Below are 27,787 nucleotides of genomic sequence, written 5' to 3' on the forward strand. Positions count from 1 at the left end.
AAGGTCACGCAATGTCAGAGGGAGAGCTGGGATTGCAGCCAAGTTTATTTGTACAGGGCCCTCTTAGCCTGTGACACGAGCTTTTGCCCATAGAATCAGTCACCATGTAGCTGTTACCTGTTCAGAGCTGGCTTTTTGCTTTCCCCACCCTACTCTGGAATTCTTAAATGGCTTTATACTTAGAAACCGTCTTATTTCTGTTGTACCTAAATCACCCCAACCAGAAACTTCTATTAATACTTTGTGCTTTCTTGATAACTGTAGTTTCCACTTAAGGTTTTTGCATACTCTGCCCATAAGTAACTCATTAGATACTAAAGTTTTATTCCTGGCTCTGCCACTAGTTCATTAGGGGTCTTTGCCACAGAGTCATTTCCTCCATGTAAAAAAACTTGGGCTCATTAAATCTAGGTAGGAAAGGGTGGATGTGGCAGGTTGTAATAGAACAGGTCAAGATAAGGCTTTATTTCTACTGAAATGATGCTTTGACAATAGCTTGGCTTGGTATAAGGCTCACAAAAGAAAATCACATGTACCATGTGTGGGTTAAGCAGTTTGATTCACACTGGACCAGGCCAGCCCAGTTGCCCTCTGCTGTGTCCAACCGTGGAGCGGAGCTGTGTCGCAGCCATCACATTGGTAGACTGCTATAGCTGGTTTACCAGGCTTTCTCTTCTGATGGTATGGGTGAAGCCTGTAAATAAATCATCTATCTTTGTGAACTTAACCAAATCCCGGTTACCTTATTTAAATGGCAATAGATCTGTTTTCCCTTAAACTAGAAACTTTAATTATCTGTATTCCTACCTCCAGCTCAACCCATATATTTGCACCTTTCCAGTAAGCAGGTTGTATTTCCATCTCTCCTCTCCTTTCCCTAAGATTCTGAATTAGTTCTCCAGACCTTGCCAAGTACATTCTCCCTGGAAAGCAAGGAATATATCACAGGCCCACAAGAGGAAATACCCAGGAGTGAATGAAGCTGCTTGTTCTTGACTGAGAAATAAAAGCAAAGCTCTGAAAAGCAAGGTCACTACGATTTGGTCGGCAGCAGGACTAGCCACAGAGTAGGGAAGTTTTGGGGACAGGCCCTAGGTTTTCCCAGAATGCCACCAAGAACCTTAAGAACCCCCTCTTACATTTTCTATCAGTTGCAGGCATGGCTTTTGCAACTGATAGGTGCTCTGACTACAGATATTCTGGTGTCCATGGCAACATGGCCTTATAGCTTGTAATAGTGGGAACTTCCAGCTCACTGGCAATTTCCTGGAGGTGGCAATATCTTTGGCAGGAAACCATCTCTTCTGTCAGCTTGGCCACCAGGGTCTGCTCCAGGCCCTGAATGAGTCCACATCAATCCACCCTTCTTCCCTGTAGTCATTCCCTCCTGGGGAGGGAAGGGAAGGGGGGCATTTAGCAGACCCATTTGCTCGCTGCTGTGTCTACTCATGGGCAGGTGTGTCCGATGGTTCCTTGGTGGTGGACCTTAGGTCTGGATGCCAGACCGGCACCCTGGGCATCGGAAGTCGGCCTCCCTGGCAGCTTGGATGCTGCAGCCAACACAGGCCACATGGAACCAGACATCACAGCCATCACACTGAACCCAGGCCACTGTCTCTTCCTGGGGCAGACAGCAACAAGGAGCTGCACAGGGCTCCCCGCCCCCAACTGCAGGCGGAGCCATGGGGGCGCTCACTGGGTACTTCCGAGGACGGCCACGTCGATTTCTGAAGGAAGTGACACAGACACAAGGGTTACTGGAAACCTGTAGGAGAAGGCCTAGACCTTGCCACCCTATGGCTGGTCATAGGGTGAGGCCACAGAGGCACAGTGGTCTGAGGACTAAGGTGAGCCTGGACTCTGTCCTTAAAAACACATAGGGTGGGCCTAAAAACCTCTAGTGTGAGCCTGGAAGTTCCCCATCCTTAGGCACTAGAAGAATGGGGTTAAAGCCATATGAATGTGAAGCAGGACATGCCCACTCCGATTGTTTTATAAGCACCACCCCACCCACCTCTCATTTTCTCCTGCACATATTTTTCTTTTCCTATCAGAGCGAACCCAGGTCTTGCCATTCCATCTATTCCCCCCCCGTGCCCGTCCCCCAAGCAGGGGAACCTCCTCACAGCCTAGGGATTCAAGGAATCAAAAGGCAGTAAAACACTGAGAGGGCCAAGTGAGGACTCTACTTACCCAGTGGGAGTCAGTGGGGCTTTGTCTACACGGAGTTTCTTCCTGGGTTCCGTAAGGACCGGTGGCAGGCTCTCAGAAGGCTGACTCTCATCATCCAGTTCCGCCAACACTCGGTGAACAGATTTCCTCCGATTGCGTGGGGGTGGAGCAGAAGGGATGGTCCCCACTTCCCCAGGTGGGGCGGGAACAGGCAGGCTCCTTGGTCCACCCCAACTAGGGGAGAAGGTGAGGGGCTGGGGCCGGAGCTTGCTGAGGCTGCCGATGGAGTTCAGGATCAGTGTGGCCTTGGGGGCAGGGGAGAGGGTGCTGAGAGGCCGTTGTGGAGCCCCCTGGGAGGGCAGCATAGGCCGGAAACCAGCCCCAGCCCGGGCTTCTTCCCTAGACCGTGGGATGGTAATGGCAGCAAAGTCCTGAGGCTTGACTCGTACTTGTTGGAACATGAAGTAGAACTCCGAGGGGCTGGTTCCTGGCGGCCCTTCAGGGCCAAAGGTCAGGAGGTCTCCATCACTCAATTCCAGCCTGTGACCTCTTGGGAGTCGGACATTATTGACCAAAGTACCTGTTGATGGTGGGGGGCACCAGGCAAATACGGAGGACAAGAACAGAAATGACCAGAGTCAGGAGTGCAGAAATCTGGCTCTGTCTGGTTTCTGGGGAAGAACATAAAACTGCTATCAGATTCTCCCTCACATCCTAAACCCCTCAGCAGGTGACAGATACCAGGCAGTACACTCCTTGTCAGCTGGGAACAAGTCTGTGTTTCTTGTGTTTTCCTACAAAGGATCCCTGCCCTCACTCTCCTAACGTCCAATTTTCTTTCTTTTCTTTTTTTTTTTTTTTTTGAGATGGAGTCTTGCTCTATTGCCCACGCTGGAGTGCAGTAGCGCAATCTCAGCTCACTGCACTCTGCCTCCCAGGTTCAAGCGATTCTCCTGCCTTAGCCTCCTGAGTAGCTGGGATTACAGGCACGTGCCACCACATCTGGCTAATTTTTTTATTTTTAGCAGAGACATGGTTTTACCATGTTGATTAGGCTGGTCCTGTACTCCTGACCTCATGATCTGCCCGCCTCAGCCTCCCAAAATGCTGGGATTACAGGCGTGAGCCACCGTGCCCCGCCCTAAGGTCCAATTTTCAAACATGCTCACTCTCCCCCAGCTCCACCTCCAGCTCATTCAGATTCTAGCTCTACCACTTACCAGCTACGTGACCCTGGGCAAGCTTTTTGTTTGTTTTTGTTTTGTTTTGTTTTGTTTTTTTGAGACGGAGTCTCACTCTGTCGCCCAAGCTGGAGTGCAGTAGCACGATCTCAGCTCACTGCAACCTCTGCCTCCTGGGTTCAAGTGATTCTCCTGCCTCAGCCTCCTGAGTAGCTGGGGTTACAGGCGCATGCCACCACACCTGGCTAATTTTTGTATTTTTTTTTCAGTAGAGATGGGGTTTTACCATGTTGGTAAGGCTGGTCTCGAACTCCTGACCTTATGATCCTCCCACCTCGGGATCCCAAAGTGCTGGGATTACAGGCATGAGCCACCGCACCTGGCCTTTTTTTTAAAAATTAATTAATTTTTTGGTAGAGACAGGTTTTCACCATGTTGCCCAGGCTGGTCTCGAACTCCTGAGCTCAAGTGATCCACCTGCTTTAGCCTCCCAAAGTGCTGGATTACAGGTGTGAGCCACCATGCCCAGCCCTGGACAAGTTCCTTAATCTCTTTGTGCCTCATTTTCCTTTACTGTAAATGAGGATAATATTAGTGCCACCTACATTCAATACACTTAAAATAGTGCCTGGTTCATAACGGTAAGCACTAGATGAATATTGGCTACCATAGTCTAATAACCACAACACTCCTACAACTGACTTTACCAAGAGGAAAAGGTTTTGCCAGGGGCCAGTGGCAGAACTCAAATGTGAATCTAGGCTTTCTGAGGCTGACTCCCTCAAGTCAGGGAGAAAGACACATGCCCAGATTACTAAAAACATTATTCAACATAGAACTGCCCTAACCCAGGAACAGAGTGCCTCAGCAAAGCTGGAAACTGAATCAAGTCTAAACTTGGCCTCTAAACATCCCCTCTGTGACATCTTTCTGATGATACCCCAAGTCCTGTATGAGCTAAATGGGACCAACAAGGGTCGGTCTGGCAGAGAGCTTCTGACTGTGCATACTTCTGGTGGGAAGATGAAGGTCTGGACCGTTACCATCCATCCAATCTGATGGGAGTATGGGAGGCAGGCAGCAGGTCTTGTGGAGACCTTCCTCATTCCAGCCTGGAACTTCAACCACCCAGGGACAAAGCTGCCCTGCTTACTGCTCACCTTGGCTGCTGTGGTCTTCCAGGCTGACCCTCCAATCATCACCCCGGGGCTCGGCGTGCAGTTCGGCGTGGATCCCAGAGATGAGGCCAGGCTCCTGCTGGGGCCGCAGAGCCACATCACACAGGTCAGCCCTGTGGCCCAAGCGATAGGTGCAGCCAGCCCCGGCGGGGGGGTGGAAGGTGTAGAGATCACCGCCCCTGCCGCCCCCTATGCGCAGCAGTTGGAAGCAGGGCAGCATGGGCCGTGCCCCCTTTGCACCACCTCTTCCACTTTAGGCATCCATTTCCTTTCCCACTCCTGGGCTACGCACCGCTGGCTTAAGTTCGCTTCCCAGTCTGATGCAAACTTAAGTTGTGCTGTGTGCAGTTTCAACTTTGAGCACACTACCTGAATAGTCCAAATTCAGAGTGCAAGCAGCCTAGGACTCAATGCAAAATTGGTTGTTAAGCCGACTTGCAAATGAAAAATTCCAGGAAGGTCTCCGTGCAATGCAAACTCAGGAACACGTCCTATGGCACCTCACTTGAGCTAGATCCTCAGGTCGCAAAATATTTGGGGAGCCTCCAATCTGCAAGGCAAGGATACTTTAGGCAGCTCCTGTGTGTGTCGGTGTGGCGGGGCGCGCGGGGGAGGTCCTGTTATACACACGTCTACGTGCAGTACGAACACATCACCTCTGTGTAATTCGGAGAAGAGCAGCTTCTTCCTGTCAAACCTGCTTATCCTAATAGAGCACTCCTGCTTGCCTGCGCCCCGATCTTCTGGCCAATCCCTCACTCATAACTAGTTTGAACCTCCGAGGGCAATGAATCTACTGTCATCCCCCAAAAGGAAGTGCAAACGAGTCCTTAAGTACTTCAACAAATTGGACCTAAACCCCTACTTCCCGGCTTCTCTAGGTGGGATAAAAACAGGAAGGGGTCCCCGCGATCACGCAAGTCATACCCGGCCTTTTCCCTCTCGGCCCCAGCCCCGTTTCGGATCTACCAGCGCGGTGCAGTCTCCGAGTAGCCTCCTCTTCAAGCAGTGCCAGCCTGTGCGGCGGGTCCCGGGACCCCCTGGGCTCCTCGGCCGGAGCCGATACTGCTGCAGCTGTTTGACAGCCAAGAAGCCGGGACCAGGAGGGGCGCGGCCTCGGCGCGCGGGCAGCGCCTACCCCTCCTTCGGAATTCCCGGGCCCGAACTTCGCGCCGAGCGAGCCCGCCCCCGTGCCGTTTCTGATTGGCCAGCTTATTTGCTCTCTTCCGCGCCATTGGACGGCTCCCCAAGATCTCCCGCCTTCCGCTTTTTCTGATTAGTTCACAAGTTTTCCCGGGTTCCCGCAGTGGGGAGGAGCCGCCTGGGCGCGGAGATGCGTCGACACATTCAGTGGGCCCAGATTTAGATGCCACTGCGCCTGCGTACACCTTTCCTCCTCCCTACAGCGTGAAATAGGACCTTAGGGCGCCCGCCTTGCGCAGGCGCGGTCAGAGGCCGAGGCAGAGGCGGGGCCGGGAGCGAGGCGTAGGGGGTGCGGTCAAGGCGCAGTAGGGGTTCTGGCGGTGGGTAAGTGACGTTCGGGAAGAGTCGGTTGGGGGCGGGAAGGGGCTGAGCGGGGGTGCTGGGAGGGTTCAAGGGGTCCAAAGAGGAAGGGGGAACAGGGGCCAGGTGAAGGGACAGATGAAGAGATCAGAACAGCCTTAGAGCTCAGGGGCCAACTGGGTGAAGCCTCGGGTATCTAGGGGAGCAGTGGTGGGGGGGGGGAGCAGAGCCGGCTAGCGTACAGGGGGCGAGAGCAGACTATTAAGAGATGGGGTGAGGGTGAGGACCAGAACAATTCCTTCAGAAAAAAGTAGATTAAAATGTAAAAAGGGACGGGAGTAGGGATCCCAGTTTCGGGTAAAAAATAGATTAATGAGGGTGGGAGGAAGGTCTTAAAGTGCCCACTGTGTGTTAGGACTCGAGAAAGAGGAGGCGGGCGGCAGGCATGGAAGCTGAGGGGATAGTAGAGAGAAGCTGAGAGGACAGCCGCAGGAAAGATTTGGATGAGATGTCAGGACGCTGGCTTTTCTGCCTGGGGATCTAGGCTGCTTGGATTCCCAAGGTCTTGGGAAGGGTCTAGCCCTGCATGTGGCCACATTCAGCTGGGGCCAGGCCTTGGGCCAGCACTTTAATAGGGAAGGACCCAAGAGTCATGGCCTGGTGGTGTCTGGATGGGATTCCCCCAGGCCTTGCTGAGCCATGGAGAGAACTCTGGAGATGGCGCTCAAGACCCCTGCACTGTGTACCTCCTTTCTCATCTCTGGCCAGGGGCAGCAGGGACCATAGAAACTTAAGGAGGAGGGTAAAGGCACTGCCCAGAATCCTGAAAGTATGAGTAAAGCCTCAGAGCCTCTCTCGGTCTGTCTTTTTCAGTAAATTCTCTCCACTTGATAGTTAGTTGCCTGGGTTCCATGAGGAACCAGGTTGAGACAAGCAAGTGAATTTGGGGTATCTCCTACTTCTTTGGGGAAGTAGGAAAAGAGCTGAGCATCGGGTGGACCTGGCTGTAATTCAAGAATTATGACTTTGTTATTGTAGGGGCTTTCTCTTTGGAAGGTGGCCTGAAAATTGAATTGGAGTGTCTTTGTTTCTCCTATTGTCCAGGGGAACATAGATGGCTGGAGACAGAATCTAGAGCCTTCAAATAATGTGGAGATGTTTCCACCTTCAGGTCAGTGGGACCAGACAAGGGGAGTGGTGGTTGTCTCTGCCTGGGAAACTGACTATCTTTGGTTTTGTAATTCTTCAGATTCCACTGGGCTGATTCCTCCCTCCCATTTTCAAGCTCGGCCCCTTTCAACTCTGCGGAGAATGGCTCCCACCTGGCTCTCAGACATTCCCCTGGTCCAACCCCCAGGCCATCAAGATGTCTCAGAGAGGCGACTAGACACCCAGAGACCTCAAGTGACCATGTGGGAACAGGATGTTTCCAATGACAGGCAGGAGCCAGGGCGGAGAGGCAGGTAGGGGTCCATCCTCGCCGTTTTCTCAGGCTGGCTTGCTAGTGATCCTTCTTCACTGGAATAAACTCCTTACCCTATTTCGGCCCTAGTTTCCAGAACGTACTCATTTTTATGTAAGCAATTATTAGTTCCTACAGTGCCTAGATAATAAAGCAGTGTGCTAGGTGCTAGGGATGAGGATAACAATAATGAATAAGACAAATCCTGACTTAAATTTGTAATTAATAAGGAATCTAAAATCCTAAGAGGGGAGATAGATTGACCATCAACTGATGGTAAAGCATAGTATGAGGCAAGATGAAGAAGTGCAAACTAGAAGTAGAGACCCAGCACTGTGGCAGTGTGGGTTCATTCTGATGAAAGAAAGCCTTTACAGAGGACATGCTATGGGAGCTGGCCATGCTGTCGTATTGTCTGTAAACATTCTTATTCTTGTTGTTTCATGTGTCTTCCCAGATGTACTGGGATATCATTCTGCCATTTTGCTCCAGAGTAGGATTACATTAGAAGCAGCAGCATGAAGAAGAAGAAGGAGTACTAGACTGGGTGTCAGGAGACAGAGACTCTATTTCTAGTTTGGCTACCAGCTAGAGGACATTTGGCAAGTCACTTAATTTCCCTAGCCTACAGATCCCTGATACTTAAAAACAAATAAATAAATAAAATAAAGAAAAGGCCAGGTACGGTGGCTCACACCTATACTCCTAGCACTTTGGGAGCTGAGGCAGGAGGATCACTTGAGCCCAGAAGTTCAAGACCAGCCCGGGCAACAAAGCGAGACTTCGTCTCCGCAGAAAATAATTAGCTGGCTGTGGTGACGTGCATTTGTAGTCCCAGCTACTCAGGAGGCTAAGGTGGTAGGATCGCTTGAGCTCAGGAGTTCAAGGCTGCAGTGACCTATGATCCAGCCACTGCATTGAGGCCTGGGTGACACAGTGATACCCTGTCTCTAAAAACAACAACAATCTCCTGTGGTCCTGGGTGTCAGAGAGACAGCTGCCTCAGGAGCCATGTTCCAAGCTGGATTAAACCTCACGTGATGTTGGTAGACAATGTCTCCAAAGGCTGGCACTATGTTATTTATGTACTGTTCTCTCAGACTCCTCATAAAGTATACCTAACACTCAATAAATGCATTTTAACTAGCACCTGGCCTCACCATGTTGATACTGGAAGCTCAGCTCTCTCTATGCCCATTCCTCCCTCAAACTTCTTGCCCTTAAATCAGAATTGAGAAGTCTCTGTTCTTCCAACCTTTCCACTTAAAATGTGTGGCCTAAAAATAAAAAATAAATAAGACAAAAAAACACCAAAAAACAAAAAGAATGTGTGGCCTAATGATATACACATTTGATGTTGAATCTGCCTGTATGTAGCTCTCTCTAGGGAGATCATGTTCCATGATCTCAGCCAGACTTTAGGTCCTGTGAGTCCAGGCATTGGACTTAACATGCTCAATAGGGCTTTGATGAATGATGATGATGTCAATGCAGACATCCCCATAGCCTAGCTTTAGCACCCCCTTCACCTCCCCACACGGGGGCAGAGAGGTCCTCTTTTCCTTCTGGCTATGTTTACGCACTCAACTATCCTTCCAGCACTGGAGACAAGTCTCACCTGCACTAACCTGTCTTTGAAGGTCCTGGGAGCTGCAGGGATCACAGGCCCTGAGCCAGCAGGCTGAGGTGATCGCTCGGCAGTTGCAAGAACTGCGGCGGCTGGAGGAGGAGGTCCGGCTCCTGCGGGAGACCTCACTGCAGCAGAAGATGAGGCTAGAGGCCCAGGCCATGGAGCTGGAGGCTCTGGCACAGGCGGAGAAGGCTGGCCGAGCTGAGGCTGAGGGCCTGCGTGCTGCTTTGGCTGGGGCTGAGGTCGTCCGGAAGAACTTGGAAGAGGGGAGCCAGCGCGAGCTGGAAGAGGTTCAGAGGCTGCACCAAGAGCAGGTGAATGCAGGGGTGGGAAGGATTTAAATTCATAACGGAGAGCTGGGCAGTAGCTTCCAAGCAAAGAACAGGTATTGCAGAAAAGACCGTCCATGAGTAGTGAGTAGTGGAGTGATGAGACCTTTGGTGAAAAGAAACACACATGACCTAGAAAGATGGAGAATTTGGGTATTTTGATCTTAATTCAGGTTGCACTTTTCCCCCCAAGACTCAGGTGGCCTCCCACGACTCGAAGCCCTGCTTCCTTTTCTAGTAGGAAGTAGTTTCCTTCCCTGCTTTACTCCGGGTACCAATTCATCGGGGGTATTGTGGAGGGCAGTGAGGAAGGTGGATATAAGGGGGCTATGGTGTGCTTACTCTTTGCCATCTCTGAGACTCAGTGACCAAATTAGCCTGAATCCTGCCTTCATGGATGGAACTGACAGCCTCATGGGGGATACACACATCCACTTTTAATTTAATCATAATTCCAATCAGGAGGAGTGCCTTGAAGGAGAAGGACTAGAGAGCACTAACTTAGTCTGGGGTTCAGGGAAGGCCACTGTAACCATTTGACATGTCAAGGAAAGAAACCACAGGGCCGGGCGCAGTGGCTCACGCCTATAATCCCAACATTTTGGGAGGCCGAAGCAGGTGGATCACAAGGTCAGGAGTTCAAGACCAGCCTGGCCAACATGGTGAAACCCCATCTCTACTAAAAATACAAAAATTCACCAGGCATGGTGGTGCACACCTATAATCCCAGCTACTCAGGAGGCCGAGGCAGGAGAATCACTTGAGCCTGGGAGATGGAGGTTGCAGTGAGCCAAAATCGTGCCATTGCACTCCAGCCTGGGCAACAGAGCAAGACTCAGTCTCAAAAAATAAAATAAAAAAGGAACTGGGAGAAAACAAGGGAGAAATCCTTTATAACCTTGTAGTGGGCAAGGCCTTTCTACCTGTGAGTCAAAATTCAAAATCTAGAAGCTGCAAAGGAAAAGATTGATCCATTGACTTTATAACATGAACATTAGGAATGGCAGGAGAAAAAAAAAAAAAAAGCTGTATTTATAGCTCAGATCACAAGAAAAGGGTAATATCCCTAATATAAAATGTGTGCCTAGAAATTGGTAAGGGAGGCCGGGCGCGGTGGCTCAAGCCTGTAATCCCAGCACTTTGGGAGGCCGAGACGGGCGGATCACGAGGTCAGGAGATCGAGACCATTCTGGCTAACACGGTGAAACCCCGTCTCTACTAAAAAATACAAAAAAACTAGCCGGGCGAGGTGGCGGGCGCCTGTAGTCCCAGCTACTCGGAGGCTGAGGCAGGATAATGGCGTGAACCCGGGAGGCGGAGCTTGCAGTGAGCTGAGATCCGGCCACTGCACTCCAGCCTGGGTGACAGAGCGAGACTCTGTCTCAAAAAAAAAAAAAAAAAAGAAATTGGTAAGGGAAACACCAGCAATCCAGTCAGAAAGTGGACAAAGGAGATTCATGAAAAAAACTTAGAAACAAGAAGCTAGGCTGGGCACAGTGGCTCATGCCTGTAATCCCAGCATTTTGGGAGGCTGAGGTGGGCAGGATCACTTGAGGCCAGGAGTTCACGACCAGCCTGGCCAACATGAAGAAACCCAGTCTCTACAAAAAATACAGAAATTAGCCGGGTATGGCGGTGGGCGCCTGTAATGCCCCAGCTTCTTGGGAGGCTGAGGCAGGAGAATTGCTTGAACCTGGGAGACAGAGGTTACAGTGAGCTGAGATCACCACACTCCAGCCTGGGCAGCAGAGCGAGACTAAAAAAAAACAAACAACAAGCTACCATTTGTGTTGAATAGGAGTTGGCCAGTGAATAGGCGTGTGAGGTCCAATGGTTGCTGGAGGACACTCGCCAGGACAACCGGTGGAGGCGGGGACAGGCGGAGGCCAGAAGGCTGGAGCACAGAGATCAGGGGAGCTGAGTGTGCTGCAGAGCACAGGACCCAGGGCACAAGGCCTTGGCCACTTCAGAACTTGCTACTTTCCCTTAAGAGCAATGAGCAGGCTGGGCGCGGTGGCTCATACTTGTAATCCTAGTACTGTGGGAGGTTAAGGTGGAAGGATCACTTGAGCCCAGGAGTTTGGAGACCAGCCTGGGCAACAAAGTGAGCCCCCATCTCTATTTTATTAAATTAGGGCTGGGCATGGTTGCTCACATGTGTAATCCCAGCACTTTGGGAAGCTGAGGCGGGTGGATCACTTGAGGTCAGGAGTTCGAGACCAGCCCTGCCAACATGGTGAAACCTCATCTCTACTAAAAGTACAAAAATTAGCTGGGCGTGGTGGCTCATGCCTGTAATCTCAGCTACTCGGGAGGGTGAGGCAGGAGAATCGCTTGAACCTGGGAGGCAGCATTTGCAGTGAGCTGAGATCGTGCCATTGCACTTAGTCTGAGCAACAAAGTGAAACTCCATCTCCAAAATAACAAAAAGAAAACAAAATTGTTATTTTAAGAGATAAGCAACTGTTGAAAGGTTTTAGGCAGGGAAATGACATGATTAGATTTGTATTTTATGTCTAAAAAGTTTTGTCATTTATATCCCCCAAATTAACTTTATTGTTGTATGGAGACAGGGCTAGAGGAGGCAGACAAGGAAGCAGGGTGGCCACTTTGCCCTCCTTCCCAGTCCATCCCATGACTGTTGGTGGCTCTGACACCCTTGCAACCCTTTGAGGTGCCATGAGCAAAAGACATAAAATTCCTCCTTTCCTGGAGCTTTCCTTCCGGTGTGGTCTGACAGATAGTAACACATACACATAAGCAAGATATGGTCAATGCTAAGTACTCAGGAGGATGTGAGCAGTTGATGGGGCAGAGTAGGGTGGTGAGGGTTATTAGGCCCAGCGAAGCCACCCTGAGGAGGGGCTATCACCTGGGGTCTGTGGAGCAAGGAGGGGCCGCTGGCTGGTTCTCAGCAGACTTCCTGTGGCTAGAGCGGGGAGCACTGGGAGAGCCTCCAGGGTGAACTCAGGAGGCAGGAAGAGGCCGGGTCCCCCGGCCTGCAGGTGTGGAGAGATGCCTGGGTTTTGCTGTGAATGCTGTGAGAAGCCACTGAGGGTTTGTAAAGACTAGTTAGGAGATGGTCACTGTTGCCCAGGCAAAAGATGAGGGTAGCTTACCTTGGGTTGGTGGCAGTGGAGACGGAGACAGAGAGAAGTGAAGATATGTTTTGGGGGAGATCGGACAAGAACTCCCGATGGGTTGTGGGACAACTGCAGAGTGAGTTACCAGCTCTCCATTTGCTATGCGCAATTGGGTGATTGGTTTGGTCATTCTCTAAGGTCACAGAAAGTGGGAATGAAGGGAACAAGGAAGGCCTCCATGTGGGGTCGAGCCCCTGCTGAGCCCCCTCTTCTTTCCGCAGCTGTCCTCTTTGACACAGGCTCACCAGGAGGCTCTTTCCAGTTTGACCAGCAAGGCCGAGGGCTTGGAGAAGTCTTTGAGTAGTCTGGAAACCAGGAGAGCAGGGGAAGCCAAGGAGCTGGCCGAGGCTCAGAGGGAGGCCGAGCTGCTTCGGAAGCAGCTGAGGTAGGTGGGCGTATGCCGACAGGGGCCCGGCAGTTGGTGATGTGGTGGGTCTGCAGGGTGCCCCACTGATGGCTGTCCCATTCCCACCCCAACCCTAGCAAGACCCAGGAAGACTTGGAGGCTCAGGTGACCCTGGTTGAGAATCTAAGAAAATATGTTGGGGAACAAGTCCCTCCTGAGGTCCACAGCCAGACATGGGAACTGGAGCGACAGAAGTTTCTGGAAAACATGCAGGTGAGTGTGCAGGAGTGCATCTGTGTGGGGACTTGGGGATCAGGTTGGGGGGCAAGTGTGGCCCTTGGAGGAGCGTGTAGAGCACAGCCCTCAGGAAAGAAAGTGGTACCCGAGGCGGCATGGAGGCCCTACAGAGGGGCTGCTTCTCTCCACCCGCAGCACTTGCAGGAGGACCGGGATGGCCTGCACGCCACCGTGGAGCTGCTGCAGGTGCGGGTGCAGAGCCTCACACACATCCTCGCCCTGCAGGAGGAGGAGCTAACTAGGAAGGTATGGCCCGACCCCCAGATCCCACACCCTCAGCCGCATCCTACACCTACTGTCCCCTACCCTCCTCCCTGTGGTTGGGAGGGTTCGATGTGTCCCGGAACCTGCTTGGATCTCTTTCTTCCTGTGAACTCCTCCTGCTATAGCTCATGTTGCCCGGGCAGGACAGAGGAGAAACAAAGATGCCACCTCCTTCCTCTCCTCCCCCAGGAGCCCACACTTCCCTCCCGCTCCTTCTCCCTCAGGTTCAACCTTCAGATTCCCTGGAGCCTGAGTTTACCAGGAAGTGCCAGTCCCTGCTGAACCGCTGGCGGGAGAAGGTGTTTGCCCTCATGGTGCAGCTAAAGGCCCAGGAGCTGGAACACAGCGACTCTGTTAAGCAGCTGAAGGGACAGGTCACTGCACTCTCTTTTCTTCCGGTATTCCCTCCCAGCACCTTGCTCCTTCCATAAGAGTGGCATCCATTCAACCAATGTTTATTGAGTGATTGCCACATGCTGGGTACACAGCCCTGAACAAAACCGAAATGTGGAGCTTGCATTCTAGAGCAGAGACACAGAACACGCAAGTAAACAGATAATGTTGAGTAATTATATGAGCTATATAGAAAGATTCAAGCTGGGTGCAGTGGCTCACGCCTGTAGTGCCAACACTGGTCTCAAACTCCTGACCTCAGATGATTCGCCTGCCTCAGCCTCCCAAAGTGATGGGATTACCGGTATGAGCCACCGTGCCCAGCCAAGTAAAATGCCAGCAGTCTGGGAGACCGATGCAGGTGGATCACTTGAGGTCAGGAGTTTGATACCAGCCTGGGCAACATGTGCAATCCAGTTTCTACTAAAAATACAAAAAATTAGCCAGGCATGATGGCTCATTCCTGTAGTCCTAGCTACTCTGGAGGCTGAGGTGGGAGGATCACCTGAGCCTGGTAGGTCGAGGCCCCAGTGAGCTGTGATCCCACCACTGCACTCTAGCCTGGGTGACAAAGCGAGATCCTGTCTCAAAAAAAAAAAGAAAGTAGCAAGAAAGATTGAAAAGATAATGTGACAGAGAGACTGGGGGGGTGGGTCAGCCTCAGGTAGGACGGTCAGGAACAGCCTCTCTGAGGAGGTGACAGCATCTGAGGAGGGTGGCATGGTCAGTTGGTGGGTCCTGTGGGGTGGGTCAAGGGCTATTCCCATGTTCAAGTGGGCACATGGAACGTGGAACATGGAAGGAACACTGGACTCAGATTCTATTCTCAGGAACCTAAGCTTCTGTCACCTTGCATGGCACTGGTTCTTTTTCTTTCTCTTTTTGAGAAGGAGTCTCGCTCTGTCACCCAGGCTGGAGTGCAGTGGCGTGATCTTGGCTCACTGCAACCTCTGTCGCCCGGGTTCAAGTGATTCTCCTGCCTCAGCCTCCCAAGTAACTGGGATTACAGGCACATGCCACCATGCTCAGCTGATTTTTGTATTTTTAGTACAGATAGTGTTTCACCATGTTGGCCAGGCTGGTCTTGAACTCCTGACCTCAAGTGATCTGCCTCGGCCTCCCAAAGTGTTGGGATTCCAGGTGTGAGCCACCATGCCTGGCCCCTGCATGACATTCTCTGCACCTGCCACTTTGCTTCTAGTGCCTCCCTCAGCTTCTAGCTCTAGAGGCCCCTGCCCAGCTCCATCTCCTCCCCCAGGTGACCTCACTCCAGGAACAAGTAACAGCCCAGAGCCAGGAGCAGGCCATTCTGCAGCGATCCCTGCAGGACAAAGCCGCAGAGGTGGAGGTGGAGCGGATGGGTTCCAGGGTTGGTGTCAGCCTAGTAGAGACTCGGGGAGGGCAAGGGAGCCCTGGTCCAGGCCTTCAGCCAGGACTTAGGGAGAGCCCCTGTCCTTTGCTGCATCCTCCCCAGGGCCTGCAGTTGGAGCTGAGCCGTGCTCAGGAGGCCAGGCGCCAGTGGCAGCAGCAGACAACCTCAGCCGAGGAGCAGCTGAGGCTTGTGGTCAATGCCATCAGCAGGTATCAGGGATGGAGGGGCTGGTGGAGTAGTGTTTCTGCCACCTTAGCTTCCTGGGCACCTTGTTGCTGAGGAGCCTCAGGCAAGAGTGGCTGGAAAGCTGGCCACTGGAGGCTACAGGACTGGGCAAATTTAGCCCTATCAATGTTCCTGTGTTCGTTTCTCTTCTGCGGCAGCCCCCTCTGCATTCACACCTGATTGCTTGTCTTGAACTCCCCACTGCATGTTGGGCTGGAGGTGAGGCCTTGCTTCCTCCTGCAGTTCAGTCTAGTAATGGCTTGAGCTAAATAGAGCACCAGGGAGGGTCTTCACTTGCAGCATTGTTCAAGGATGGAGAGTGTAGACACTTCATCGTCCTTTCCTTGTCTAAAATTTTACAGGCATTCTCTGTTTCACTGGAGAAAAATTTAGTCTTTTTATTTATTTATTTATTTATTTTGAGACGGAGTCTGTGTCACCCAGGCTGGAGTGTAGTGGTGCAGTCTTGGCTCACTGCAACCTCACTTCCCTGGTTCAAGTGATTCTCCTGCCTCAGCCTCCTGAGTAGCTGGGATTACAGGCATCCGCCACCACGCCCAGCTAGTTTTTGTATTTTTAGTAGAGACAGGATTTCACCATGTTGGCCAGGCTGGTCTTGAACTCCTGACCTCAGGTGAGCCACCCACCTCACCCTCCCAAAGTGCTGGAATTACGGGTGTGAGCCACCGTGCCCGGCCTAGTCTGTTTATTTAAAGCTATATACTTACTTGCTTACTATTCCATCTAAAATGTAAGCCAGTTAGTTTCCTTCTAAATCAATTGCCAGCCTTTGTCTCTCATACCAACTTCCTAGTTGTTTCATTACCAACAATTGTTCTACAACCTTCGGAAAAACTTCTAAGGAAACAGCAAAGCTTCTTTGTGCTGGTGATGACTTCCCCTCAGCCTTGGACATTGAGATACCCAAGGCAGGTAGTTCTTAGCACAGTGTCTGGCTTGTAAATGTTTATTGTTATCATGAGGCTCTTCTTGATGGGTTAATTTAGATAAAGATAATTTTTGGTTTAGCGAAATTAAGATGCAGGATGAGTCCTTGCCCACCACTTCCTTCTCTTGGATTTGTACCTTGGGGACTAATTCAGCTTAAAAAATTATGAAACATTTCACACTTGCATGGAATTACACTAGTTATGATGACCTACCACCTAGGTTCAATCCTTTGCGTGTGTCCCCTACCTCCAGGAGAACAGAAGGATGTGCTGCGGACAGGGTTTGACTTTGGTACCAGGCGATCACAGAAATGGTCTGTGTAATGATGCATTGCCAAAAGCCCTCCAGGCTTAAAGCAGTCCAAACTCGGATTGTTGCTGGGTTTATTAGATTGTCTCTAGGTAATTGGAGACTTTAATACAAGCTGCCATAGGTGTTGGAAGCATCTACTTGAACAATTTCCAGATCAAAGTGAACTTTGCTGTGCTGCTGGGGATGCAGCTGCAAGCCTTCATCATCATGTGTTTTTCTGTGGGTGCAGACCTGGACTCTCCTGAGGAAACCCCAAGCAGGCCCTAGACACTCCTTGGCCTCCTCCTGGGGTCTGTTTAAGCTGCTCAGTTTTCATGAGCCAGGTTGGTCCTACTTTTGGCACAGCCAGCTGGCAAAGCACGTGGGTCTGCCCGTCATTGGTGCTAAATCAACACTCCTGGGCTTGGAGAGGATAACTTTATTTTGTTTTGTTTTTTTGAGATAGAGTCTCACTCTGTTGCCCAGGCTTGAGGGCAGGGGCACCATCTTGGCTCACTGCAACCTTCACCTCCTAGGTTCAAGTGATTCTCGTACCTCAGCCTCCGGAGTAGCTGGGATTACAGGCATAAGCCACCATGCCCGGCTAATTTTTGTGTTTTTAGTGGAGACAGAGTTTCACCATGTTGGCCAGGCTAGTCTCCAATTCCTGACTTCAGGTGATCCACCCGCCTCGGCCTCCCAAAGTGCTGGGATTACAGGCAGGAGCCTCTGGCCAGAGAGGATAACTTTACTCTTTGATGCACAATAGTGAGTGAAACACAGGTTGTGAGAAATAAGCTTAACAGGTTGCTTTAAAAGATAGTCATTTAATGCATTCTTGGGGCAAGGGCCCTTTAGATAATTGATGGAAGCTGTGCGTTCTTTACTTGTGTAACAGGACAGGATTAGAGGGAGTTGTCTATACTAGGCACAGCAAGTCCTTTGGGAATGAGGGGAGGCGTGGAGGGTCAATGACCTGTGCCCTCTCCAGCTCTCAGATCTGGCTCGAGAGCACCATGGCTAAGGTGGAAGAGGCTGCTGCCCGGCTTCCCAGCCTCAACAACCGACTCAGCTATGCTGTCCGCAAGGTCCACACCATTCGGGGTGCGTAGGGCAACTGCGAGCCACGTCCTGCCCCTGCCCCACCAGCTCGGACTTTCTTCTTCCTGACCCAGCTCTCTGTGATCCCACATCCTTTCACCTTCCTCCTTTCACCAGCCCTTGCATCTCTTTTTTCCTTACTCTCTGTCCCTCACTTTCTCCCATGCAAACTTCATCTCTTTTTCTCCCTGCCTTTTCCCTCCCAGGCCTGACTGCTCGAAAGCTTGCCCTTGCTCAGCTGCGCCAGGAGAGGTGAAGTTTGGGCACTTTGAGGTGGATGGGCTTTAGGGTATTGGCTACTGGGACCCCTAAAACCATGAGAACTAAGGTGGGATGGGGGCTTTGGGGTCAGGCAGCTGGGTGATTTCTCCTGACTCTGTTTCTCTTCCCCGTCCCAGCTGTCCCCTACCACCACCAGTCACAGACATGAGCCTTGAGTTGCAGCAGCTGCGGGAAGAACGGAACCGCCTGGATGCAGAACTGCAGCTGAGTGCCCGCCTCATTCAGCAGGAGGTGGGCCGGGCTCGGGAACAAGGTACACCTGGTTGCCAGGGGGTGGAGAGGATGAGGAAAGACCCGGTGTCTAGGGTGCTAGGAGAGGCCTGACCCAGCACCCCCTCCTTTTAGGGGAGGCAGAGCGGCAGCAGCTGAGCAAGGTGGCTCAGCAGTTGGAGCAGGAGCTGCAGCAGACCCAGGAGTCCCTGGCTAGCTTGGGGCTGCAGCTGGAGGTGGCACGCCAGGGCCAGCAGGAGAGCACAGAGGAGGCTGCCAGTCTGCGGCAGGAGCTGACCCAGCAGCAGGACCTCTACAGGCAAGGTGTCGAGAGGGAAAGGGGTGCTTCCCTTGGACGGTGGCGTGGGAATTGCAAATCAAAGCTCCTGCTGATACGCCCCATCTGCACTTTCACCCCAGCCCTGCAAGAGAAGGTGGCTGAAGTGGAAACTCGGCTGCGGGAGCAACTCTCAGACACAGAGAGGAGGCTGAACGAGGCTCGGAGGGAGCATGCCAAGGCCGGTGAGCCTTGCCAGCGTGGATAGGGCCTTCCAGGAAGAAGGAAGTGTTAAGACATAGGTTATTATTTTCCCCTCAAAGTTTTTTCAAAGCTTCATTACAGGAAGTAATGAAGGTATCCATGAATAGCACAGATGATTTCTCACTTCATGAACACACCCATGTAGCCAGCACCAGGTTAAGAAACAGCATATGACCAGGCGCGGTGGCTCACGCCTGTAATCCCAGCACTTTGGGAGGCCAAGGCAGGTGTATCACCTGAGGTCAGAAGTTTGAGACCAGCCTGGCCAACACAGTGAAACCCCATCTCTACTAAAATTACAAAAATTAGCTGGGTGTGGTGGTGTGTGCCTGTAAGCCCAGCTACTTGGGAGACTGAGGCAGGGGAATGGCTTGAACCCGGGCGGCGGAGGTTGCAGTGAGCTGAGATCACACCATAGCACTCCAGCCTGGAGAGCAAAACTCAGTCTCAAAAAAAAAAAAAATAAAGAGCATATGACCAGCTCAGGACCCTCCTGTACCCCTTCCAGTCATACCCCTTCACAGAGGCCACCACCTTCCAGATGTCTAACACCAGCAATTACCCCCTAGCAAAAATTTCACACACCTAAAGAAGTTAAAAGAATTGTGGCCGGCGCGGTGGCTCACACATGTAATCCCAGCACTTTGGGAGACCAAGGCAGGAGGATTGCTTGAGCCTAGGAGTTCAAGATCAGCCTGGGCAACATAGACTCCCATCTCTTAAAAAAAAATTACAAAAATTAGCCAGGCATGGCGGTGGGCACCTGTAGCCTGAGCTTACTTGGGAGGCTGATGTGGGAAGATCACATGAACCTGGGAGGTGGAGGCTGCAGTGAGCCGAGACTGTGCCACTGCACTCCAGCGTGGGCAATAGAGAAAGACCGTGTGTCTAAAAAAGAATTGTATAATGAATATATCTTCTCTAAATATAGCAGTTAACATTTGCCACATTTGGTCTCTTCTCTGTACACGCATATTTGTACATCTTTTGAATCACTTTAAGTTGTAATTTAATTTTTTTTTTTTTTTTTTTTGAGACAGAGCCTTCCTCTGTCACCAGGCTGGAGTGCAGTGGCATGATCTTTGCTCACTGTAACCTCCGCCTCCTGGGTTCAAGTCATTCTCCTGGCTCAGCCTCCTGAGTAGCTGGGATTACAGGCGCCCACCACCACACCCAGCTAAGTTTTGTATTTTTAGTAGAGACGGGGTTTCACCATGTTGGCCAGGATGGTCTCGATCTCTTGACCTGTAATCTACCTGCCTCGGCCTCCCAAGGTGCTGGGATTATAGGCGTGAGCCACCGCGCCTGACCATTTAAGTAAGTTGTAAACGTAAGTAAGTTGTAAACGTAAGTTGTTCAGCTGCATCTCCCAAAGCCAGTAAATTCTCCTATATAGCTGCAATCATCACACTTTAAGACAAGGAGCACTAATTGCACAAAATCTAACTCAGTTCATATTCAGATTTCCCCTGCGGAACTCCAGGATGGTTCAGGGATGAGGAAGATACTTAGGTTCAGATTCCTAGGCTCCTAGAGCATCAGCCCACCCCTCCAACTGTACAGAGGAGACAGATCCACAGAGCAGAACAGCCCCCACAAGTCACAGAGTTGGTGACCCAGCGTTTGTTCCTGTCTTCATGGTGCCTGGCTGCCTCTGGCCTGACCCACACCTGCCTCCCCTGTGCCTTGGCCTCTCTGTAGTGGTCTCCTTGCGCCAGATTCAGCGCAGAGCCGCCCAGGAAAAGGAGCGGAGCCAGGAACTCAGGCGTCTGCAGGAGGAGGCCCGGAAGGAGGAGGGGCAGCGACTGGCCTGGCGCTTGCAGGAGCTGGAGAGGGATAAGAACCTCATGCTGGTAGGAGACAGGACGGCAGACAGGCAGACACTAGGGCCCATCCTGGGCTGGTTCCTGGGCTAGAGGTGTGGAAAGAGGATGGTGAGGGAGGTTCTACCCGGGCTAGGTGGCGTTTAACCCTCTCCTTCCCAGGCCACCTTGCAGCAGGAGGGTCTCCTCTCCCGTTACAAGCAGCAGCGACTGTTGGCAGTTCTTCCTTCCCTACTGGATAAGAAGAAATCTGTGGTGTCCAGCCCCAGGCCTCCAGAGTGTTCAGCATCCGTACCTGTAGCAGCAGCAGTACCCACCAGGGAATCCATAAAAGGTCTTGGGCCAAGCACAAAGGGACAAGGGGCAAATGGGTGCACTTCAGCAATCTCCTCTCCAGACTCTTGCGTGATGAGTGGTGTTCTCTGTGATCCTGCGAGGCCCTTAACCTCTTTTAGCGATGCCCAGCTTGGACCAAAGAGCCTCCTCTCTCCCAGTCCTCATTTCCTGTGTCAGCCCTGTTTCCTCTGTAACCACGAGCACCTCCCCTTGTCTGGTGCTCATCTCCTGCTATCTTCCTTCCCAGGGTCCCTCTCTGTCCTGCTCGATGACCTGCAGGGCTTGAGTGAAGCCATTTCCAAAGAGGAAGCTGTTTGTCAAGGAGACAACCTTGACAGATGCTCCAGCTCCAATCCCCAGATGAGCAGCTAAGCAGCTGAGAGCCCAGGGAAAGCCAGCCTGGGGGCTGGGAGGATCCTGGAGAATTGGGTGGGGACAGACGAGCCCTTCCCCCTTCCAGGGTCACCCTGGGGGACACCAGCTGAGTCTAAATTCTGCTCTAAATAAAGACGACTACCGTAGGAGCCATTGTTTGGAAATGTTATCTCTGGGAATCTGGGAATTCTCCCTGCAGCCATCTCTCTTGGAGATGTGAGAAGTGGTCCCACCCATAGCTCTCTCTGGGTGATACCTTTTCAAATCCTTTTTCTAGGCAGCTTTGGAAATGTTTGGGAAGCTCCTGCTTTTCTTTATTCTCAACTTTTAAAACTCTTTTCTTCTGGAAGATGATAAATGCTAGGAGTGGGGAAGATGAAACATTCACTCATTCAACAGGAATGTCAGAGCCAGGCACTGTATTAGCCCGGGGGCCACCTGGGCCCTGAGAGCCTACATCCTAGTGGGAGAGAGAGGGCAGAGGACCTAAACAGATGAACAAGATCATTTCAAACAAGTGCTTGAAGAGAAAGTATAGTACAATGATGTGATAGAAACTGACTGGGGAGAGGCCTCTGAGCAAGGGACGTTGTGCTGAGGCCTGCCTGAAGTGGGCTGCTGTGGAGGCCAGGAGGGCTCTGTAGGGAATGGTCAAGGACGCTGCTTTGAGGCCAAGATGTGACCAAGTTTGGATTTTACTCTAAATCTGGGTGACAGCAAGACTCAGTATCAAAAAAAAGAAAAACAAAAAACAGGGAAGAGAGCCAGATGCTGTGGCTCCTGCTTGTAGTCCCAGCACTTTTTTTTTTGAGACAGTTTTGCTCTTGTTACCAGGCTGGAGTGCAGTGGCACAGTCTCGGCTCACTGCAACCTCCACCTCCCAGGTTCAAGCAATTCTCCTGCCTCAGCCTCTGGAGTAGCTGAATCCCAGCACTTTTTTGGGAGGCCGAGGTGAGCGGATCGCTTGAGGCCAGGGGTTAGAGACTAGCCAACATAGGGAGACCCCATCTATATAAAGAATAAAAGGCCGGGCACGGTGGCTCACACCTATAATCCCACCACTTTGGGAGGCCGAGGTGGGTGGATCACAAGGTCAGGAGATCGAGACCATCCTGGCTAACACGGTGAAACCCAGTCTTCACTAAAAATACAAAAAATTAGCCAGGTGCGGTGGCAGGCGCCTGTAGTCCCAGCTACTCGGAAAGCTGAGGCAGGAGAATTGCTTGAACTGGGAGGCGGAAGTTGCAGTGAGCCAAGATTGCACCACTGCACTCCAGCCTGGGCGATAGAGCGAGACTCTGTCTGAAAAAAATAAAATAAAAAACATTGGAGGGCATGGTGGCATGCACCCATGGTCCTAGTTACTCCAGAGGCTGAGTTGGGAGGATTGTTTGAGCCCAAGAGGTTAAGGCTACAGTGAGCTGTGATCGCACCACTGCACCCCAGCCTGAGAGCGAGAACCTGTCCTCACTCCCCAAAGGGAAGATGCAACATGATTTGGTGTACATTTTTTTTCCTGAAAGACTTACTGGATGGTCCCTTCCAGAGTGAGGTACACACATCCACACACTATGGTCAGCAATTGTTCCTGGGACCCTGACATCTCAGTTTAGTGAACTCAGGGCAAGACAGTGACTGCCCATGGTCAGCACAGCAGGTGGGTGGGTCCAGCAAGGTCACTTCCCCAGGAGGTCATGATTGAGCAGCTTCTGGATCAGGTCCACGTGGGCCAGCAGCATGCAGCAGCGGCTGTACTGCTTCAGGCCCAGGGCGTCCCCATCAGTGTACTTGGCCTGCAGCAGCCCCAAGTAGGCCTCCCACGTGTTGCCAACACAGTCTTGCTGCAGGTGAAGCAGCGCACACAACTCCTGAGCTCAGGTAGTCCTTCTGTGTCAGCCTCCCAAAGTGCTGGCATGAGCCACCACGCCTGGCCTGATATAATACATTTTTTTTTTTTGATACGGAGTTTCACTCTTGTTGCTCAGGCTAGAGTACAATGGTGTGATGTCAGCTCACCGCAACCTCTGCCTCCTGGGTTCAAGTGATTCTCCTGCCTCAGCCTCTTGGGTAACTGGGATTACAGGTATTTGCCACCATGCCTGGCTAATATTTTTGTATTTTTAGTAGAGACGGGGTTTCTCCATGTTGGTCAGGCTGGTCTTGAACTTCCAACCTCAGGTGATCCGCCCGCCTCTGCCTCCCAAAGTGCTGGGATTACAGGCACGAGCCGCCATGCCAGGCCCACCTGATGTATATTTTAAGACCTCCTTTGCTGGTGGAGGACAGATTTTGTGTGAAGGGGAGGGATAAAGAGTGGGAGCAAGGGGGCCACTTGGAAGGGTGTTGGAAAGGCTTGCGGGAGATGGTGGCTCAGGATGATGGGCTGGGTTTGGACAGGGCATGGAGGGGTTTGCAGGAGGATGGGCTGTGGATGGTGGAGGAGAATAACGAAGGTTTCTTTCCTTCATGAGCCCTGGAGGGAACAGACGAGATCACGCCATTGCATAGGAAGGTGTCCCTTACTGTGGGGTAGCGAACCAGGCAGGGAACAACCTGGGAGGAATCAAATTTTATTTTGGACACGTTACTTCTGAAGGGCTAACAGACTTCCAGGCAGAAAGGCCCTTGAAGGAAACATTCTAGAGGTCTCTCTGGGAGGCTGAGATCAAGGAGCTGAGACCAAAAGGAGAATGGGAGGGAGGAGACGATACAATAGAGTTGGAGCCGAGGCCCTTAGAGGCGGATAGGTGGATTCCTGAGGGAGGAGGAAGGGGCTGAGGTTGCTGGAGCCTGGCAGCTTCCTCCGGAGCCATTGGCAGGACTTATGCAAACAGCTCTGGGTGGGAAGAGAGAACCAGGATATCCTCCTGTGTCCTTCCTCTTCTGCAGTCATCCTGGATGACTCCCAGATGGAATTTCTTGGATGTCATTGCTTGGAGGTCCCCTGCATGCCTGAAGAAGGACATGCTGGAGAGCAGGATGCCTGGATCCCATGGGTGAAGGGAAGTGCCCAGGAAAGAACGAAGTCCCAGGGGGAGCTTTTAGTGTGTGGGTGAGTGGGGAGGCTGGGGTAGTAGCTGACACTGTCCCAGCTGCATCCCAGGTTTGAAAGGCACCTCCTCCCCCAGCGCAGGCATCCTGCCTCCCAACCCTGTAATTACCATGCTTCCCAACGCGTGGTTTGCTCCCATTCTTTGGCTTCCAATAGTTGGAAGGGATGAAGGTGGACATCTCTGTGATTACAGAGATGCCAAGTGAGTATTGACTGCTCCAGGGTGTGGATGGAGGGTTGTGAAAACCAGGGTGGGGTGATGCAGGGCAGGGTCATGATAGGGAGAGCGGGCAGCTGCCTGGACAGGGGGACTAAAATAAGGGACGCCATCTTCAGAGGTGACACATTAGCCCAGGCCTTCCCAACAGGTTTGACCAGTTCTGTTCTGATGGTATTCCTGTGCCACTGGCCTGGCCCCTCCTCCCCTCCTCCCCTATAAAGCCTCTTGGGGTTCCCAGGCACCCAGACTCAGCCCACCCCAGCTTTGGGGGCCAGTACACAGCCATGATGCTCAACTGGAAGCTCCTTGGGATCTTGGTACTTTGCCTGCACGCCAGAGGTGAGGTGGGAACAGAGGCAGGGAGTGCAGTTTAGGGAGAGATGAGGGATGCTCAAGATGGGGGAGGTGAACTGGACGCATGGGGTTGGGGATAGGGATTAGGGGAATGCAGAGGTGCGTCTGCGTCACAGAAATGGCTTTCTGTCACAGTGGGTGGGGGACAGGAGTTCACGGGTGCAAAGGGTGCGTTGGGCTCTCACCAGGAAATGGCTTACACAGTGGGTGGGGGACAGGAGTTCAGGGGTGCAGAAGGTGCGTTTGGCTCTCACCAGAAATGGTTTGCTGGCTCCATGTGGCAAAGTCAGTCAGGATTAATGCGTGGGGGATGAGTTTCCTCGGAGCTGGGATTTGTGTTAAGGAGCTGGGGTCTGTGTGCCCGGGGGCCAAGGTGTAGCCCACTTTGGGTTGTAGATTGGCGTGAGGACAAAGTCAGTGGGGTACCCCAACCAGGGGTGGATGGAGCTTATTTGGAGAAGTCTGGTCAGTTTAAAGTGGGTCAAGTGAATGGTTCAGATCCATCGGGGGTAGGGGTTCATGACATTTTATCATCAGTTAAGTATTTACAAACGTACAGAGAGCTCTTTGAGAGGGACTTTTTTGGTCTGTTTGTGGGTCGGTTCAGGTTGTGTCCATCTAGAGAGGCTCCTCCTCCTGGGGCTGGGGCTGGGGCTGGGGTGGGGGAGAGAAGCCCTCACCACCTCTTACCTCCTTCCTCCTTTACAGGCATCTCAGGCAGCGAGGACCACCCCTCTCACCCACCCGCAGAGGACCGAGAGGAGGCAGGCTCCCCAACATTGCCTCAGGGCCCCCCAGTCCCCGGTGACCCTTGGCCAGGGGCACCCCCTCTCTTTGAAGACCCTCCGCCTCCCCGCCCCAGTCGTCCCTGGAGAGACCTGCCTGAAACTGGAGTCTGGCCCCCTGAACCGCCTAGAACGGATCCTCCTCAACCTTCCCGGCCTGATGACCCTTGGCCAGCGGGACCCCAGCCCCCAGAAAACCCCTGGCCTCCTGCCCCTGAGGTGGACCACCGACCTCAGGAGGAGCCAGACCTAGACCCACCCCGGGAAGAGTACAGATAATGGGGTTCCCCCAGCCGTTCTGCTCCCAGGCATCTCCAGGCACCCACACCCTCTCCACCCTGACTCCCCGTGAATTCTTCCCAATTTAGCCCGTCTCCTTAAACCTCTTCCTCATTCCCTCGGTTTTATTCTGAACCCAGAAGGTGGTGTTCTCAATATTTCCTGTCCCCTCCTGAGATCCGTACTTAGCCCTCACATTGCCCGTTTTTTCCTCTGACAGCCTAAGCCTACTCTCCTACCTCACCTCCGGGCCTCGGCCCCACCTACCTCCCTCCCCGTCTTCCTGCCCGCGCGATCGCTGGGGCAGGGCTGCGGTACTGTGTTCCCTTCTGCCACCTGGTGGCCGGCGGCAGGAATTATCAGTAGACAGCTGTTGCTTCCATGAAACGGAAAAATAAAAATCACGTTTTCTTAATTCTGAATCTAGGCTGCTTCTTTAACTAACATTTAGTGTTTTTTGTTGTTGTTTGTTTGTTTGTTTGTTTTTGAGATGGAGTCTCTATCTGTCGCCCAGGCTGGAGTACAGTGGCGCGATTTCGGTTTACTGCAAGCTCCGCCTCCCGTGTTCACGCCATTCTCCTGCCTCAGCCTCCGAGTAGCTGGGACTACAGGCGCCCGCCACGACGCTCAGCTAATTTTTTGTGTTTTTAGTAGAGGCGGGGTTTCACCGTGTTAGCCAGGATGATCTCGATCTCCTGACCTTGTGATCCACCCGCCTCGGCCTCCCAAAGTGCTGGGATTACAGGCATGAGCCACAGTGCCTGGCCTTTTTTTTTTTTTAGACGGAGTCTCACTCTATTGCCCAGGTTGGAGTGCAATGACACGATCTTGGCTCACTGCAACCTCCGCCTCCCAGGTTCAAGCCATTCTCTTGCCTCAGCCTTCTGAGTAACTGGGATTACAGGTGTGCACCACCATGCCGGGCTAATTTTTGTATTTTAGTAGAGACGGGGGTTTCACCATGTTGGCCAGGCTGGTCTCGAACTCCTGACATCGTGATCCAGCCGCCTCGGCCTCCCAAAGTGCTGGGATTGCAGGCATGAGCCACCCCAGCCAACACTTACGTTTTTGACTATTTGGTTGCCCTCTTCACAGTCCTAAATTTACAGAGACCTGGAAGTAATCTGAGTTCCTATCTTGCCCATATCCAGTACGTAAGGCTATGAGGCTCAGCAGGAGGAGGGTTGGAAATATCACTATGCAAGTCACAGTAACATTCAGGCCCACATTTCTCCCTTTCTGGGAACACAATATTGAAGAATGGGAAGGCAAGTTTCATCTCTGTTTAATGACCTATGGCTTGGATACCCCTGGTGGCATATGAAAACCTTCCCAGGGGTGTGTTGACAGGACCAGCTTTAAGGGAATCATTTTCCAGATGAATATGTGCCCCTCCCTAGAAAGAATCTCCTGCCTGTCCTGGGCCTGACCAGAGCGCCCTTCCCAGAGCTGCCAAAGGTCAATGGGAAACAAATCAACCCTTCCCCCCTTCCCATCTCATTAAGAGATGCATTTATTTTCTTTCTTTCTTTCTTTCTTTCTTTCTTTCTTTCTTTCTTTCTTTCTTTCTTTCTTTCTTTCTTTCTTTCTTTCTTTCTTTCTTTCTTTCTTTCCTTCCTTCCTTCCTTCCTTCCTTCCTTCCTTCCTTCCTTCCTTCCTTCCTTCCTTCCTTCCTTCCTTCCTTCCTTCTNC

The 27,787-nt window shown here is 52.0% G+C and overlaps 3 protein-coding genes and 1 long non-coding RNA gene across 24 annotated transcripts; 2 read left to right on the forward strand and 2 right to left on the reverse strand.

Annotated features, from left to right (window-relative positions):
* Positions 1–27: 27 nt before the first annotated feature.
* Positions 28–5,879, reverse strand: TCF19 (transcription factor 19). The gene is made up of 4 exons (XM_017862910.1): positions 5,501–5,879; positions 4,514–5,081; positions 2,194–2,752; positions 28–1,727 (listed from the first exon to the last, which is right to left on the reverse strand). Exons 2-4 carry the CDS (start codon positions 4,749–4,751, stop codon positions 1,487–1,489), a joined length of 1,038 nt encoding a protein of 345 aa, XP_017718399.1. The 5' UTR covers positions 4,752–5,081; positions 5,501–5,879; the 3' UTR covers positions 28–1,486.
* A 101-nt stretch (positions 5,880–5,980) lies between these two features.
* Positions 5,981–21,558, forward strand: CCHCR1 (coiled-coil alpha-helical rod protein 1). 20 transcript variants are annotated; one of them, XM_017862905.1, is made up of 18 exons: positions 5,981–6,058; positions 7,073–7,205; positions 7,284–7,497; positions 9,137–9,440; positions 12,820–12,983; positions 13,082–13,217; positions 13,377–13,487; positions 13,730–13,879; positions 15,157–15,267; positions 15,373–15,479; positions 17,729–17,841; positions 18,045–18,090; positions 18,237–18,373; positions 18,466–18,654; positions 18,751–18,852; positions 20,573–20,724; positions 20,899–21,028; positions 21,278–21,558. In XM_017862905.1, the coding sequence occupies exons 2-18, from the start codon at positions 7,190–7,192 to the stop codon at positions 21,400–21,402; spliced, it is 2,307 nt and encodes a 768-aa protein (XP_017718394.1). In that variant the 5' UTR covers positions 5,981–6,058; positions 7,073–7,189; the 3' UTR covers positions 21,403–21,558. The 20 variants fall into 20 exon arrangements, 19 of the variants coding, with proteins under 19 accessions (XP_017718394.1, XP_017718388.1, XP_017718392.1 ...); XM_017862899.1 differs by having other exon boundaries at positions 15,100–15,267; positions 20,857–21,028; positions 21,278–21,554; XM_017862903.1 differs by having other exon boundaries at positions 20,857–21,028; positions 21,278–21,554.
* A 2,401-nt stretch (positions 21,559–23,959) lies between these two features.
* LOC108522587 (uncharacterized) lies at positions 23,960–26,568 on the reverse strand. Of its 2 annotated transcripts, none has more exons than XR_001883540.1 (3): positions 26,363–26,568; positions 24,567–24,638; positions 23,960–24,357 (listed from the first exon to the last, which is right to left on the reverse strand). It is a non-coding gene; the product is annotated as an uncharacterized LOC108522587 (long non-coding RNA). The 2 variants fall into 2 exon arrangements; XR_001883539.1 differs by lacking the exon at positions 26,363–26,568 and adding an exon at positions 26,335–26,352.
* On the forward strand, positions 24,641–26,510 carry PSORS1C2 (psoriasis susceptibility 1 candidate 2). Its single transcript, XM_017862911.1, has 2 exons — positions 24,641–25,016; positions 25,740–26,510. The coding sequence occupies exons 1-2, from the start codon at positions 24,962–24,964 to the stop codon at positions 26,093–26,095; spliced, it is 411 nt and encodes a 136-aa protein (XP_017718400.1). The 5' UTR covers positions 24,641–24,961; the 3' UTR covers positions 26,096–26,510.
* Positions 26,569–27,787: the final 1,219 nt, after the last annotated feature.

Source organism: Rhinopithecus bieti, unplaced genomic scaffold, assembly GCF_001698545.2.
Source record: "Rhinopithecus bieti isolate Rb0 unplaced genomic scaffold, ASM169854v2 scaffold_64503, whole genome shotgun sequence".
Taxonomy (NCBI): Eukaryota; Metazoa; Chordata; class Mammalia; order Primates; family Cercopithecidae; genus Rhinopithecus; species Rhinopithecus bieti.

What these genes read in the sequence shown, in the direction of transcription:
- PSORS1C2 (XM_017862911.1), top strand. Translation starts at nt 24,962, where the DNA reads ATGATGCTCAACTGGAAGCTCCTTGGGATCTTGGTACTTTGCCTGCAC. An exon ending in ACTTTGCCTGCACGCCAGAG is followed by an intron (nt 25,017 to 25,739) that starts GTGAGGTGGGAA and finishes CCTCCTTTACAG; the next exon opens with GCATCTCAGGCAGCGAGGAC.
- TCF19 (XM_017862910.1), bottom strand. Translation starts at nt 4,751, where the DNA reads ATGCTGCCCTGCTTCCAACTGCTGCGCATAGGGGGCGGCAGGGGCGGT. An exon ending in GGAAGACCACAGCAGCCAAG is followed by an intron (nt 2,753 to 4,513) that starts GTGAGCAGTAAG and finishes CACCATCAACAG; the next exon opens with GTACTTTGGTCAATAATGTC. An exon ending in GCCCCACTGACTCCCACTGG is followed by an intron (nt 1,728 to 2,193) that starts GTAAGTAGAGTC and finishes CACTTCCTTCAG; the next exon opens with AAATCGACGTGGCCGTCCTC.
- CCHCR1 (XM_017862889.1), top strand. Translation starts at nt 6,621, where the DNA reads ATGTGGCCACATTCAGCTGGGGCCAGGCCTTGGGCCAGCACTTTAATA. An exon ending in CTGCTTCGGAAGCAGCTGAG is followed by an intron (nt 12,984 to 13,081) that starts GTAGGTGGGCGT and finishes CCCCAACCCTAG; the next exon opens with CAAGACCCAGGAAGACTTGG. An exon ending in GCAGGACCTCTACAGGCAAG is followed by an intron (nt 18,655 to 18,750) that starts GTGTCGAGAGGG and finishes CTTTCACCCCAG; the next exon opens with CCCTGCAAGAGAAGGTGGCT.